Genomic DNA, 17188 nt, shown 5'->3' with positions numbered 1-17188 from the left:
TGTCTAATAGTTTACTGGAATGTGCTTGGAATGCTTTTGTCAGTGGCTGTGTGTGAAAATTAGATACACTGTATATACAAAACTATGTGGACACCCTTCAAATTAGTGGATTCGGTTGTTTCAGCCACACCCGTTGCTGACAGGTGTATAAAATTGAGCACACAGACATTCAATCTCCACAGACAAACATTGGTAGTAGAATGCCCTTACTGAAGAGCTCAGTGACTTTCAACGTGGCACCATCATAGGATGCCACCTTTCCAACAAGTCAGTTCTTCAAATTTCTGCCATGTTTGATCTGCCCCGGTCAACTGTACATGCTGTTATTGTGAAGTGGAAATGTCTAAGAGCAACAGCAGCCCAGCCACAAAGTGGTAGGCCACACAAGCTCACAGAACAGGACCGCCGAATGCTGAAATGCGTAGCACAAACAAATCGTCTGTCCTCGGTTGCAACACTCACCACCGCGTTCCAAACTGCCTCTGGAAGTAACATCAGCACAGGAACTGTTCGCCTGGAGCTTAATGAAATGGGTTTCCATGGCTGAGAAACCACACACAAGCCTAAGATCAGCATATGCAATGTCAAGTGTCGGCTGGAGTGGTGTAAAGCTTGTCGCCATTTTTTGGACTCTGGAGTAGTGGAAACGTGTTCTCTGGAGTGATGAATCACGCCTCACCATCTGGCCGTTCTTTGAACTTTGTGGCAACAGTTTGGGGAAGGCCCTTTCCTGTTTCAGCATTACAATGCTCCCGTGCACAATGTGGGGTCCATACAAAAATGGTTTGTCAAGATTGGTTTGGAAGAACTTGACTGGCTGCACAGGTCCCTGACCTCAACCCCATCGAACACCTTAAGGATGAATTGGAACGCTGACTGCAAGCCAAGCCTAATTGCCCAACATCAGTGCCCAACCTCACTAATGCTCTTGTGGCTGAATGGAAGCAAGTCTGCGCAGCAATGTTCCTACATCTAGTGGAAAGCCTTCCCAGAAGAGTGGAGGCTGTTATAGCAGCAAATGGGGGACCAACTCCATATTAATGCCCATGATTTTGGAATGTGATGTTCGGCTAGCAGGTATCCACATACTTTTGGTACTGTAGTGTACGTCTCTGCCCTGCCATGTGCTGAATTACAGTGGAGAGAATTATGCCAGTAACATTTTTCACCTCATTAACCTCCTCCAGTCCTTCCCCCATCGGTAGTAAATTATCCCTAGTGTGGATGGGTTTCAAATACTGTACTTTGGCATGTAAATAGCCCCCCAAACATCTGTGTGTTTTTATGAGAGTCAGAGCAAGAGAAAAAGTGTGTTTGAGTGTGCCCCTCCTCATAGTGGATTCATTCCCACAGCTCTGTGGTGTAGTTGAGAGCAGATTGAATTTGACATATATTTTAATCTCAAAAACACAAAAGTCCCAGCACAGCAGTCTAATCACCGTCAGAGCCGTGTGTGTGTGTGTGTGTGTGTGTGTGTGTGTGTGTGTGTGTGAGAGAAATAAGGTCAGAAAGACAGGGGTCTAGAGCTCTACATCTAGTTCAACACAGGATCTACAGGCTCAAGACAGTCCAGACCATGCGAGGAGCCATGAGTGGACAGGACCTACCACTGTGGCACCATGGTCCTGGGCCGAATGACTCAAACCCATTAAACCCTGTGCGCTGACTAGACCACATAGTCATGGCGGCGGCCCTGTGCCTGGAAAACCGTTAACTTACAGTGGACATAACAAGACCCAAGATCATAAACGTCGTGTTCTTTTTACTTCTCCCTGGAAATATTATTGATATTCATAGTCTCTGAATAGTCATAGAAAGTCCCTCGGTAATTCACAGCCAGCGTGATAACCAGTGTCGGTTGGCGTGAGCGGATGTACTTCTCCAGAATGAACACTGACGCTAGATGATGCTGTTGTACAAAGGCTTCTCACTCAATAGTATTTTCTGTAATTTATGGATGTTTGTTACTGGCTAAAATTAAGATAACATAAAGGCTAATGAATATGCTTAGGGAATGATGGATGCCTAGTCAGTTGTACAACTGAATGCATTCAAGTGAAATGTGTCTTCCGCATTTAACCCAAACCTTCTCAATCAGAGAGGTGCGGGGGCTGCCATAATCGACATCCACGTCTTCGGCGCCTGGGGAACAGTGGGTTAACTGCCTTGCTCTGGGGCAGAACGACAGATTTGTACCTTGTCAGCTCAGGGATTCGATCCAGTTTAAAGCTTAGGCTAATGTTTAGGCATAATGCATAATTACGGATTTTGTACTCTTAATTGGCTGAAACAATATCTAATAGATAGAACAGGCTACATATTGAATTACCCTGTATTCGATTATATGATTAGGCTAGAGGTCAATCTGGAAATGTTAGGCGCTCTTTTAAACAGAGTGTTATAACATTGCCATGCTCTCTCCTATCCAACGTTTCTTTCCTCTCCCTCTCCCCCTTTAATAACGTATCCCTTTATATAGCCTATGCATCATTGCTACACTTGTTCCTGATCATGCGTCAAGGAATTGGGGGTAATGAAACAACTGTTTAAAACGGTAATTTGAAGCTCCTATCTATATCCTTTAGGGCAGGGATAACGACATCGTTTTAATCCGGCTACCCAGCATAGCTCAGCAGCCCCATCAAGTCATAAATTCCGTGCAATTCAAATAAGCGACATCATTTTGTCAATGGCCCTTATCTTGGATAATTATTTACTTCCCTGAGTTACCGCCCGGGAACAGATAAAAACATCCCTGTCCCACCAGCGTGTTCACACCTTTAAACGGAATAACTTTGAGCAACAAAAACACATTGGACCCAGTGAAATTAGTTTCGTGTAAACACTACGGACAAACGAGAACAACCAGGAGAACACACTCTTTATTTTACACATGAATTACGCACGACAGATGAAGCAATACAATTGTACAGCTATCTAAGCCCATGACAAAACTTGCCCACACACAGATCATGTAACCTCGAGGTTTGCTGAATTTGAAAAGGGTGGTACCCAAGCGTGCCCGTTTTCAGAGCCCATCACGATGTAAACAGCTCCCAACAAGAGAACTATGAGGGGGATCCCCGCGCTTAAAAAAACAGAGGCGAAGACACGATATTTATGCTTTGTTTTGCTTTGCGGAACAGACACCTCTGTAAAGTACTTCGAATCAGTTCAACCGTAGTGCTCACATTTCAGGGATATTACCTTCGATTGAAAAAAAATGTAAAAGTAGTATTTCGAATTAATATATCTATTTTGTAAATGTATAATGTGGGCTAAACGTGTGTATGCCTAATTGTGATCAATTGTATGTATATACATTAGGCCTATACTTCCCACTGGGCATAGACTTCAGTTCAACGTCTAGTTTTACATTTGGTTGAGTTGTCACCTAACCGAAATTCAACGTGAAATCAACAAAACATTTCAATATGTCATTGGATTTAGGTTAAAAGTTGGTTGAAAAAAATACAATATTTCCTTATATTGATGACTTTTTGCAAATCCAATCAGTTTTTCACGCTGCTTCAACCTCACCACGACTTTTTGTTGTTGTTGAAATGAGGTGGAAATGACGTTGATTCTGCCATTTTTTCCCACAGTGGGTTGTTTATGGCTATAGCAATTCAAAGTAGTCCTAAAGGTGCTTTTGAAATATAGTTTTTTCATTCATAAAGGATTGTCAGTTTGAGTCCGTGTCTGTGATAGGTCCGTTGCTGGTTCTGCCTGGTCTCTGGTTGTTTTTTACTTGTTGGGGCTGTGGTGTCCAGGGGGAGGAGTGGGCCGGTTATCGGAGTGCTCCTAGGGAAGCGCATAGACAGAAGTTCGCATCAGTTTGTCTTCCAATTCAGTCGGTCCAGTCTCAATAGCAGCCACACGGCAGGGGACGGACGCGCTGCCAGAACTCAGGATACACAGACAAGGTTCAACCCTCCAGAACTGCCAACACGCACCACAGCTGTAGTCCGATTTTCACCACACCAGAACTGACTCGAGGAATCTATCGAACACTAAAAAGGACACCTTTATTGTATTTTTTGTTTGATTTAGTTTTTGTATTGTGTTGGTCTCAGAAGTGTTGATACGGTTGAGGGAACTTTCCAGCTTGTTTTATCATCCCTAAATCTGAAAGGTAAGACTGAGGCTCATTCACATAATATGTTATATTTAGGCTATCCATATGATCACTGCTTTATATACATGTTCCATGAAGTGAACTTATGATAAACCACATCGATAAAAAAAACTGTTCTATAAAGCAATAAGCTTGCGCTTTTGTAGCCTATTAAGTCTAAGTGGTTTGTGGAGCGCTTTTTGGAGAGACTTTTCCATAAAAAAAGAAAAACAGAGAGGGACTCTCCGAATAAAGAACGCTTGCCTTTGAAACGTCTGCCAAATAGAGGGGAAGGGGTTTTGTGGTTTACAACTCCGGGAAGTTAAGGATTTCAAAACACATTTCAATCAAGCCTGGGCTCGCATGCTCTTTTAATTTGGTTCGCTTAGTTTGGCTGTATTTCACAAGGCACGGTGAATGTCGCGTGAAAAGGATGAACCTTTGGGGGAGTTGAAAAGGACACGCGGAAGGCAGTGTCCGCGCACTCGGGGCTCGGAGTCTGAGGAGCCTTGCTTTGTGCCCATAACGGAGTTCCCATGCTCTCAGGGGTGACGGAGCACCCTCTAAACCCGCCAGACGCAATTCATCAATATGCGTTCTCGCCCCCTTCTATAGTACGTGGCATACATTCTCTTCAATGGCCCTTTTTTATAGTGGTGCTGCGGATGAACATGACACAAATGTTGGGAAAATGTTAGTCTGGTCTGGGGCGTCAGTTTTACAACAGCAGAGTTTTCGTTTTACCAATGAGCAAGCCCACGCACCTGCAAGTTGCCTACCTCTATCCTGCTCTGATTCCTGACCCACACACAATCTCACATTTGGGAGCCTACACAAAATTCCCTCTTAAAATCAGGACAAAGTAGCCTACTGCTATTGAAATGTATGAAAAGTAGTAAACATAATTTCGTGTTGCATTTTTACATAATTTCTTATTAATTTGTCTCTCGCGATGTTTTTAGACAGGCTACTTACTATCTTATTGTAGATAATAACATGTATTTGAGTTGATTAAAAAAAAAAATATATATTATTGATCGAAAGTGTTATTCGTTTAAAAAATATATTTGTAGCCTATATAAAATATAGGCAATATAGACTGGGAATTTGAATAACTGTATTTAGTAGCAGAGAGAAGCCACACTGCCTCCCGTACTTTCTCAGGAGAATGAATAATGAACAAAAGTATGAAAATGGGAAGGTCTGTGTTGCATACCGTAACTAAACAGTGATTTGCATATGAAAACTCTGGGCTGAAAGAATTCCGCCAGTGTTGCTACAACATTTATGCGTCCGGAAAAGTGACGGCTGCAGTGTATATACAGTCTCCTCACTGCCTTTGCTTTGTGCGGACCGCTGGAGTGGGATGTCACGTCCAGAGTCGTTGCTGGAAGATTAAGGCCATAGCGACAGGTTTTTTATTCCCTTCCTTAAATTATTCATCATATCCACACCCTCTCCCAGTGTCCAGGACATTCACTCTGCAAAGCCCTCATTATGCCTCCTTAGATGGACACAAGCAGAGACAGTGCCATCAGACTGGTGGACGTCTCTCTCCTGAAGAAGGGGTCTGTGCTCTCTGTCCAGCAGATACATGATTGACTCATTTCCCACGATGCTGGTCTGTGCCCTTATCGTTGATATACTGATTGGCAGAGAGTGGACGATTTCTTTCCCATTGTGCTTTTTGTAGGGCTAATCTTGTGTAATCTGCCCTTAATTCACAATGACAGCAATGAATTGCACATCAGTCAGAGCTGCACCCCTAATTTGAATGGCTCATTTGTAGCGCAGTAATAGAAACTGCACCTGCGACCTGACATGCTCCACCATGCATCCTTCCGGGATGCAGTGCTAACTGCAGGCCTCACTCAGAAATGGACCATAAAACAGAGAGACAGAGCGAAAGGCAAGGATGGAAAATACAGTAGGCTCCCCTTTCTGAACATACTATTTTGCCAGGAGCAGCAGCATAGTCTTTGTGGGCTGATGATGATGTAGATGGTTTAGAGACAGAATGTGAGTGATAATGTAGACTTATACACACACTGGGTGAGAGGAATTTGACAGTTTAGAAGACACACACACACATGCAAATAAACTCACATTCTGCGCAGACAAAAGTTCTGCTCCTGGACAGAGGCCCTAAACCACAGTCTCTACCAATTCATTAATGAGCTGTTTGGCTCTCCTAGTGCACCAGACCTGCTCTGGGTTTGGCTGTCCATCAGCATGGGCCCAGGTTATGTGTGGTTGGTTCCATCTCAGGCTCTGAGCCCTCAGCCCTGCCTGCCTGTCTGTATCCCCATTCCCCTGGTTGGCCCTGAAGTGACAGCACATCAGTGATGGAGACTGCTACCGAAGACCTACTGACCATAAATCTGCCTTCAGAGAGGTTTTAAGAAAACACAAAGCGGCTCCAGGTCCTTTGAGCCCTGCCAGCCGTCTCTTTGGGAGGAATCCCAAATGTCTCTTTATTTGTGTTGAAATTAGTGTATTTTTCCCTCCTGTCCTGTTAATGAGCTCCATGTGGGAGCAGGCAGGAGGTTCACCCGTCCTGACAGAGAGACATGGAGCTGGGGCCGGGAGACTGGAGGGAGGATGGAGCTGCAGATCTGGGGTTGGGGTTGGGGCTGAGGCTGCAGAAGGAGGTAGGCAGGGCGACCCAAAGAACACATTGGAGGGATGGAGAGATGGAGGGGGGATGTGGCAGTGTAAGGGGTGCCTAGTATATACACTTGCAGGTGCACATGGCCTCACGTACACAGACAGGCAGGCAAGCACACAGACATGCACACGCACAATCTTCCTTTACATACACATGCTTATACATTCACACATGTGAGCACATTCATATACATATGCACACAGAGGTCCTCACACACACTCCACATGGTTCTTTCATGTTGGACAGTTGGAGGGTAGGACTACTGTAGTGCCCTGTGAATGACAGGTGTAAGCTGCTTTGTTGTGCATACATGTTCGCTGTCACTCAGAAATGGCTCTATACACAGATTATATGTGCTAGTCATCAGTGTGTGCTGGCTTCACATTGACTGACTGCTGGAATATCAGCTCAATCACGCACACTGACTCACCAACTGGTAGCAAACAGCACACACACCAATAACCACAACAAACACCTGCATACTACAACCAAACTGACCATTCACGGGATGACTTCTTGAACATCTCAGTTGTTTGATGTATGGATTGATTGAGTAAATGGTTGATTGATTAGTTGATGAGATTATTCGTCACTTTGCTTTAATCTTAGTTGATGCATTTATATGAACTAGATGATTTGGTGCTATTCCAACGACTCTCCACCTGGGAAGTGATAGTATAGTTAGTCTATTGTGTTAATATTGTTATCTGGCTAAATTGTCATTCACGTAGTTCTGTTAAAGGCATGATAAAGGCACAGAGTGAACACTGCATGGTTCATGTTCTTGTTGCCATATAGGAATTCAGGTGGAACTAACTGTCATTGTAAAGTCATATAATTTAGGTGGTTATTACATAGTTATTACTACAGGTTATACAGTTAAATTGTGACAGACATACTTATATTTCTATCATTAATTATGCTTTCTGCATAAGCTGTTCAGTATTATTCACTATGAAGAAAAACCATGCACAATACAGTAATTGAGTACATTGAGACATCAAGTTGTTTGTGATGAAGTAATGTGATTATGTGGCTCAGTTGCTAGGCTTGTGGGTTCGATTCCCATGGGGGACCAGTACAAAAACGTATGAAAATGTATGCACTCACTACTGTAAGTTGCTTTGGATAAGAGCGTCTACTAAAATGGAAAAGTCATGAATAGACCATTTCAGTTTTCATATAGAAATAAGTTGCGTTTGCAAAGTATTTGAAGAAACTTGAAAACATATACCAAGCAAGTATTTTTATATTCAACAAGTATGATCAGATTAACTGTTTTGTACATTATCAGACTCAAGTTACAAATGCTGGTAAACACTCAAATAGGCTTACATTTAGTCAAATTTTATTCACAAAAGTAGTGTATTGTATTAGCGGACAGATAAAGACATCTTCAGCGCAGGCAATATTCGTTTTTTCTCCCCCCCCCCCCTGGCAAAAGAATTGCAGCACCCCCACCCCCAAACTACTTCCTGCGGCTATGCACAACTTCACATTTATTATGCATTAGGCTTTTTTCTTTAATGACCAAAAGTGCTTCAAGTTTTGAACAAAGTTCCAGTCGGAGTGAAACTGAAAAATAAATGAATATATAAATAAATAAATAAACGGCAGCAAAACAAAGTTGACACGATTGTGGCCGGCTCTGCCTTCAAATGATCCTCCCCCAAATTACGATCATACATTATCCCTCACTCTAATTAAACATTAGGCTTTATTTGTTCCAGATGCAGCTTTTTTGAAGTTTTATTTTGGTAAAGAGAGCTAACTCCATGGCCTGAGCAGTCTCATGCATGCACAACCATTCCAAATTCCAGCCTGTCTGTGCTGCTCCACACAACCACATGGCCCAGACATCAGCACAGTCAAATCCAACTATATTAATGTGAAGGTGTCATCTCTCAGTGATGGCTCATACATGGGATCTGAGTCTGGATGGAGGAACGTAGCATTTAGTGGTAACGCTTCTCAGACTTGGGATACTGCAGCACTTTGACCAACTCAAACCAAAGGCATTGGTTTAAATCAGTATTACCACACGCGGTGGGCAAGTTGCTTACATTGGAAACAGCACATCAAGTGCATGTTGGGTTATGCTAAATATGTTGGCAGGCAAATCTGATGGACGATACCACACTAACCATTGAGAGAGCACATATCCCATATCGGATGACATCAGTCTGATAGTGTCATTGCGTGGGCGTAGTGCAGCAGGGACTGGGAGAGTCTTCTGGGAGCCTCTGCGCTGTGTATTGGGGTCCCTGTAGAGCTCTGTACATACCACCTCAGCGCTGTCTTGAGTATTAATAGACATTTGTTCCGCCCGACACTCTTCTGAAATGGAATGAGACAAGCTGAGGAGCTAAGGATCACCTCTCTGTGAGTCAAACCTCAAAGTACCACTTAGATGGCTTTCCTCCGCCTCTCTGAAGTCTGACAGGATGATGGGAGGCTCAGCTCAGGCACAGGGGAGATGGACACACTGACAGGATGATGGGAGGCTCAGCTCAGGCACAGGGGAGATGGACACACTGACAGGATGATGGGAGGCTCAGCTCAGGCACAGGGAGATGGACACACTGACAGGATGATGGGAGGCTCAGCTCAGGCACAGGGGAGATGGACACACTGACAGGATGATGGGAGGCTCAGCTCAGGCACAGGGGAGATGGACACACTGACAGGATGATGGGAGGCTCAGCTCAGGCACAGGGGAGATGGACACACTGACAGGATGATGGGAGGCTCAGCTCAGGCACAGGGGAGATGGACACTGACAGGATGATGGGAGGCTCAGCTCAGGCACAGGGGAGATGGACACACTGACAGGATGATGGGAGGCTCAGCTCAGGCACAGGGGAGATGGACACACTGACAGGATGATGGGAGGCTCAGCTCAGGCACAGAGGAGATGGACACACTGACAGGAGCTGTCGAGGGCTTTTCTCTGTATTGTGTTTTAAAAGGAAGATCATGTAGTAATGAAGCCATGTTTGTAGCATGGAAGCATGACCAGCTTTGGGTTCTCTGGTTTGACTTATGTCTCTCCAGAGGGAGGGAGGAGAGGAAGGAGAGAATGTCTGTTTGACAAGGACAGAAAGAGGGTGGGATAGAGATTACTGTACATGTGTGTGCGAGAGAAGAAAAAAAAGATGAGCTATATTTGTGGGAAAAAAATACATGGAGAGCTAGGGTGGAAGAGAAAGAAGGAGAGAGAAAAGGAGGACAAGGAAGAGAGAGAGAGAGAGAGAGAGAGGGGGGGGAAGGGTCATTAAAAGGACACACTCTCACTTGCAGTAAATGGCAGTAAAGTATCTGGCTAATCTGCCATCATTACCCTGATTAAATCAACCGGGATTTGGCTTTCCCATCAGCTGCAATCAATGTGGTCAAATCAATAGACAGAGGATATCTCTGTGTTCCTGAGCCTCAGTAAGCTGCATAGACCCGTGTACTGAGTCACATCCCATAGCTGTTAGAGATATCTACTGAACAGTACACTGTAGCTACCAGTGCCAATCTTTCCTCCTCTTCTATCCCCTTAAATGAAGTTTCTTTGACCCTTCTCACACTAGCCACTGTCTTTATCTTCTCCCCCTTTCTGGTCCAAAGTGTATTCTCTCTTTTTGTCTGCCTTCCACTCTCTTTTTGAAGAGATGGGGCCTCTCTGTCCATCTCTGTCTCTCACTTTTCTCTCTTTGGCAGCATGTTACTGGTTTCCCTTCCATTCTGAGACTTAACAGGCAAAACTGGAAACACATTTTCAAGTTCTTCTTCCAAGTATTGATTGAAAGATTTCCAATATTCACTACACTCTTAAAAAAAGGTGCTATCTAGAACCTAAAAGAGTTATTCGGCAGTCCCCATAGCAGAACCCTTTAAAGAACCCTTTTAGTTCCAGGTGGAACCCTTTTCAGTTCCATGTAGAACCCTTTTCTACATGGAACTCAAAAGAGTTCTACCTGAAACCAAAATGGGTTCTGCTATGGGGACAGTCGAAGAACCCTTTTGGAACCCTTTTTTCCAAGAGTGTACTTTGGCATTTCTAACTGTTCTGACATTCCTGCATTACTATTTTGTGTGTTACAGGAGGATGAGGCTGTGCTTGGGACCTCAGGGCTGGCCTCTGGGCCTGGCTCTGGTGCTGGGGGTTGTAGTTGGCCAGAAGCTGCCCACACGAGATGAGGGCCTGTTCCAGATGCAGATCAGAGACAAGACCCTGTTTCATGATTCCTCTGTCATCCCAGACGGCGCCGAGATCAGTGGATACTTGTTCAGGGACACACCTAAAAGGTAACGATTCCAGGTCTATAGCAATACGCAAGTTGACGTTTATTGCCATAAGCTTTGTCCTGGAGGCAGAACAGCGATTTCCCTGTAGATAGGCCAGCTACAAAGTCAAAATTGGCTATATTGTAAAAAGTCAACAAAGCTTTTTGGTCTTCATTTAAGGTTATGGTTAGGCATTAGGGTTAGCAGTGTGGCCAAAGTTAGGGTTAAGGTTAGGGTTAGGTTTAAAATCAGATTGTATGACTTTGTGGCTGTACTAGCTGGTGACCTCCAGAACAAGATTCATGACAAAAAACACTAACCTGCTATAAATCCACCATCACTATCAACAACCATTACCAACATGTAGGTCTACTTCTCCAAACATGTACATGTACTGTATGTCTTATCTTACCAAATACATGAGACCAGGCTGTGTTTGATCGAAAACAAACAGCATTGTAGCCTTCCCTCACTAAATAGTACTGTAGGCTCTGTATAATGACTTACTGTAAGTGGATGCATTGGGAATATGGAATGCATTGTAATGGATACTAGGATGAGGAAATGCATAATAGATGAGAAAGAGATGTTCATGTAATTGAGATAATGTCTGCTAAAAGAGACTCAGGTCATTAGCACTCGGAGACAACCATAGAGTGACCATAGATGATTTCAGTAGTTAAACCTGTAGTTAACCCTACCATTTACCTGGGCACTACTTCTTGTTCCTGCAGGTACTACTTTGTGGTGGAGGAGGACAACACCCCGCTGTCTGTGACAGTGACACCATGTGATGCTCCTCTGGAGTGGAAGCTCACTCTGCAGGAGCTGCCTGATGAGGCCAGCGGAGAGGGATCAGGTAAACACCAATTAGACTATATATACAAAAGTATGTGAATACCCCTTAAAAGTAGTGGATTCGGCTATTTCAGCCACACCTGTTGTTGACTGGTGTATAAAATCGAGCACACAGACATGCAATCTCCATTGATGAACATTGGCAGTAGACTTTCAACATGGCACCGTCATAGGATGTCACCTTTCCAACAAGTCAGTTCTTCAAATGTCTGCCATGCTAGAGCTGCCCCGGTCAACTGTAAGTGCCGTTACTGTGAAGTGGAAACGTAAAGGAGCAAAAACGTCTCAGCCGCGAAGTGGTAGGCCGCACAAGCTCACAGAATGGGCCCGCCGAGTGCTGAAGCGCGTAGTGCGTAAAAATCGTCTGTCCTCGGGTGCAACACTCAGTTCTTAGTTCCAAACTGCCTCTGGAAGCAACGTCAGCATAATAACTGTTTGTCGGGAGCTTCATGAAATGGGTTTCCATGGCTGAGCAGCCGCACACAAGACTAAGATCCCCTTGTGCAATGTCAAGCGTCAACAGGAGTTGTGTAAAGCTCACTGCCATTGGACTCTGGAGCAGTGGAAACGCGTTCTCTGGACTGATTAATCATGCTTCACCATCTGGCAGCCCTGACGAACATATCTGCGTTTGGCGGATATCAGGAGAACGCTACCTGCCCCAATGCATAGTGCCAACTGTAAAGTTGGGTGGAGGAGGAATAATGGTCTGGGGTTGTTTTTCATGGTTCGGGCTAAGCCCCGTAGGTCCAGTGAAGGGAAATCTTAACGCTACAGCATATAATGACATTCTAGACGATTCTGTGCTTCCAACTTTGTGGCAACAGTTTGAGAAAGGGCCTTTCCTATTTCTGCATGACAATGCCCCCTTGTGCACAAAGCGAGGTCCATACAGAAGTAGTTTGTCGAGAACGGTGTGGAAGAACTTGACTGGCCTGCACAGAGCCATGACCTCTATCCCATCGAACACCTCTAACCCATCAGTGCCCGACCTCACAAACGCTTTTGTGGCTGAATGGAAACAAGTCCCTGCAGCAATGTTCCAAGATCTAGTAGAATGCCTACCCAGAAGAGTGGAGGCTGTTTTTGCAGCACAGGGGAGGACCAACACCATATTAATGCCCATGATTTTGGAATGAGATGTTCAATGAGCAGGTGTCCACCTACCTTTGGTAATGTAGTGTATATGGGAATTCATATAAATATGATTTATGGAACTATTAGCTAATGTAAATGGGACTATTACTGTAATGTAATTAAGCTGTAAAACGTGCAATATATGATTAAGGTACAACAAATACATAAACAATCATTTCAGAAATGTATCAGGATGAACAGTAACTAGCATTAACATTTGATTGATGTGGTTTTGAATAAAATTGGAAAGACACTCTCCATTTTGTTGTGGTTGGGCAGCGTTGGTGGTCTGCTATTTTGCTATGGTTGTGGTATGGTTATTAACTAACACAGTGTATGAACTGACCACACTTGATGTCTGGATTGACCACACCTGATGTCTGTAGCCTGTGAAAAGGGCACAGAGCCCTGAATAGGAGAGACTGCCCTTTGCTGGCTGGTTGGCTCATTAGCTGGTTGGCTGGTTGGCTGGTTGGTTGGCTCATTAGCTGGTTGGCTGGTTGGTTGGCTGGCAGACAAATACAGTGTATAAGTAAAGAGTTTAGAATGTGATTAAGCCTTCTACATGAATCCCCCATAACATCTGTAGATAGATAGGTACAATAATCCCCTTGTCCACTACTAACATATACTCCTTTGCCCTTCAAATTGAATACCCCCCCTCTCTCTCTCTCTCTCGCCCTCCCCTCTCATTCACACACACTCGGACTCTCTCTCTCCATCTGGACAGTGTCTTTGAAACACAAAAAATCAATCAACTCCCTCAAGCCCAGTCCCATTAGAGCACAGACATGGACTGCAGCGGTGGTTTTAGAGAGTACATATGTGAGGGTGTGAAAGTACATGTATGCACGTGTATGACTATATGTATGCACGTGTATGACTATATGTATGCACGTGTATGACTATGTGTATGCACGTGTATGACTATGTGTATGCACGTGTATGACTATGCGTATGCACGTGTATGACTATGTGTATGCACGTGTATGACTATGTGTATGCACGTGTATGACTATGTGTATGCACGTGTATGACTATGTGTATGCACGTGTATGACTATGCGTATGCCCGTGTGTCTCTGCCAATTAATAAATTGGCTTTTTGCCTGATACTACCTACTTTTTTGATGTTCACTGTCCTAATATATTACAGAATAGAGACTAAATACTGTAACACAATAATGAGCTACATATTTGCTACACATGGCATCTTACCGTAGACCAAGGAGCCATTCACATATAGGTAGAAGGCGATGTAAGTGCACGAGTTTCCAGTGAACACTGTAAATACACAAATGCACAACTTCTCTATCTATTCATCTGTTTACTCCTCTGTTTGCTGAATGTCTCAGCCTCAGATTGGATCTTTTATCATTCCTTTAGAACACCGTTCAGCCCACTCTTTGAATGACGAACATAATATTATGGTTCTAAGCACAACTGAAATAAGGGCTGGGCCTCTTTGTAGCAGAACTTCCCAGGAAGGGCCAAGTGAATATTGGCCTGTGATCTTTTGGGATGTTTAGAGATGTTTAGAGTGAAAGCATGGCTGCTGACTCATAAGGGGCTAATTGTCTGGCTCGGAGATTGCCTCACCATGACCTCACCAGGATCAACACTTTAAATGGGTAATTATTTGCCACCTATGGAAATGATTTTACTTCAGGACCAAACATAAAAAACAAAAACATTAGGGGATGTTAACAAAAAATATCTCAGGAGATGATGTGGTTGCTGTGATATGAAAATAAGTCATGTTAAGTCTTCCTGTGTCTCTGTGTGCTTTTCAGGTAAGCCGGAGCCCCTGGACCAGCAGAAGCAGCAGCAGGTGACAGTGGATGAGGGCACAGAGCTCTTCTCCTACAAGGGGAATGATGTGGAGTCTTACGTGGCTACCAGCTCTCCCTCCGGCCTCTACCAACTGGAGATGCTCTCCACAGAGAAGGACAGCAACTTCAAGGTGTATGCCACCACCACCCCAGAGTCTGACCAGCCCTACCCCGAGTTGCCCTACGATCCCCGGGTGGACGTCACCGCCCTGGGCCGTACCACTGTCACTCTGGCCTGGAAGCCCACCCCGACGGGCGTTCTGATGGGCCAGCCCGTCCAGTACTGTGTTGTCATCAACAAGGAGCACAACTTCAAAAGTCTGTGTGCTGCCGAGGCTAAGATCAGCGCTGACGATGCCTTCATGGCCGTTCCAAAGCCAGGCCGGGACTTCAGCCCCTTTGACTTTGCCCACTTTGGCTTTGTCCGCTCAGACAATGACTTTAACAAGGACCGAGGTCTCACCAGCAACAAGATCTCCCGCTCCTACACAGCCAAGCCCAAGGCCTCGGACATTCAAAAAGTCTGTATCGGGAACAAGAACATCTTCACCGTGTCGGTCCTGAAGCCGGACACTCAGTACTACTTTGACGTATTCGCTGTGAACTCTGCCACCAACACCAGCACCGCCTACGTGGGCACGTTCGCCCGCACTAAGGAGGAGGCTCGGCAGAAGACGGTGGAGCTGAAGGATGGAAAGGTGTCTGATGTCTTCATCAAGAGGAAGGGCAGTAAGTTCCTACGCTTCGCCCCGGTCTCCTCTCATCAGAGGGTCACTCTGTTTGTACACGCCTGTCTGGACTCTGTCCAGGTGCAGGTGAGGCGTGACGGCAAGTTGCTGCTCTCCCAGAATGTGGAAGGGGTACGACAGTTCCAGCTGCGGGGGAAGCCTAAGGCCAAGTACCTGATCCGTCTGCGAGGCAGCAGGAAGGGAGCGTCCACCCTGAAGGTGCTGGCCACCACAAAGCCCAGCAGCAAGCAGCCCTTCCCCTCGCTTCCCGAGGACACGCGCATCAAGGCCTTCGACAAGCTGCGTACCTGCTCCACTGCCACTGTGGCCTGGCTGGGAACGCAGGACCGCAACAAGTTCTGCGTCTACAAAAAAGAGGTGTCCGAGAGCTACGGCGAGGAGCAGCGGCGGCGTGAGCAGAACCAGTGTGCCGGGCCCGAGACACGGAGGAAGTCAAAGAAAGTCCTCTGCAAGTACTTCCACAGCCCTAACCTGCAGAAGGCCGTTACCACGGAAACCATCACAGGGCTAGAGCCGGGCAAGACCTACCTGCTGGACGTTTATGTTGTGGGCCACAGCGGTCACTCAGTCAAATACCAGAGCAAACTGGTGAAAACAAGGAAATACTGCTAAAAGACTGCATAGAATAAATCTATTATAAATATATATATTAAAAAAGTTTTATTTAACTCTAAGTGATATTCTACTAAGGAGTGAATACAGACTGACTACTCACACAGCTGATGGGCCTGTGGCAGAGACTGAACTGTTTGTAGAGATATCAACCTGTATATTTATGTTTACATTTCATTGTTGGCACGTTTTTGGGCGATCCATAGCGAGGTGCTCTGTCGCCTTTGCTTGGGGACCTAGCATCTCGTTGCCAACAGGGAGACCTCCGAGCTTCAGAAAAGAGACGGTTTCATCTTGTGTGTTTCTTTGTTGCTGCATGACTCTTGTGTTTGTCAAAATGGTTTGTTCCTTCAGTTTCATTTCCCATTGACCTGCAGAGATACAATAGCTACCGGCCTTGTATAGTTCTCTCATTGCTTTATTCACATTTAGGATAGATTTCAATTATTTTATACTTCTTTGCCTCTTTTGGTTTGATTGTTTGATTTATTGCTAATGATGACTATTACATTTATGAGGAAGTAATTCAAAATCTATGAGTAAATTGTCATTGTGGAGACATTCCCTTGTGCATCTCAGCCAGGGTACACTCTAGAGCCCGTCTGTAAATGTGTTCTGTGCTGGAGGTCTGTGTTATGACTGTATCACCGTGTGTGTCACATGTACAGAGTTGTCCTGCCAATATTCCTGTACATAAACACTAAATATAGAACAAGTAATCCCTGTGTCACCCTGGGTGTCATGTTCTTCTGTGGGCTAGTTAACGTCACATGGATAGATGCAGTTTGTCAGACAGCAGTGTATCAGCAGAAAGGAGGATATATAGTGTTTATAGATTTGACGTTAGTCCTGCGGTGTGTCCTCGTAAGCATAACATGATCGTTGACATAAAGGATTACTGACATGTCAGATCATTTTAGTATGGACATAATGCATCAGAC

General features: G+C 44.9%; 1 protein-coding gene across 1 annotated transcript; it reads left to right on the top strand.

Moving 5' to 3' along the window:
* Window positions 1–3725: 3725 nt before the first annotated feature.
* On the top strand, window positions 3726–16966 carry LOC115108506 (protein NDNF). The gene is made up of 4 exons (XM_029632910.2): window positions 3726–4135; window positions 10878–11081; window positions 11795–11919; window positions 14848–16966. Exons 2-4 carry the CDS (start codon window positions 10882–10884, stop codon window positions 16245–16247), a joined length of 1725 nt encoding a protein of 574 aa, XP_029488770.2. The 5' UTR covers window positions 3726–4135; window positions 10878–10881; the 3' UTR covers window positions 16248–16966.
* Window positions 16967–17188: the final 222 nt, after the last annotated feature.

The sequence above is a fragment of the Oncorhynchus nerka genome, linkage group LG24, assembly GCF_034236695.1.
Source record: "Oncorhynchus nerka isolate Pitt River linkage group LG24, Oner_Uvic_2.0, whole genome shotgun sequence".
In the NCBI taxonomy this organism is placed as follows: Eukaryota; Metazoa; Chordata; class Actinopteri; order Salmoniformes; family Salmonidae; genus Oncorhynchus; species Oncorhynchus nerka.
The sequence above is the reverse complement of the archived record's forward strand: the minus strand, read 5'-3'. Positions and strand labels throughout refer to the sequence as shown.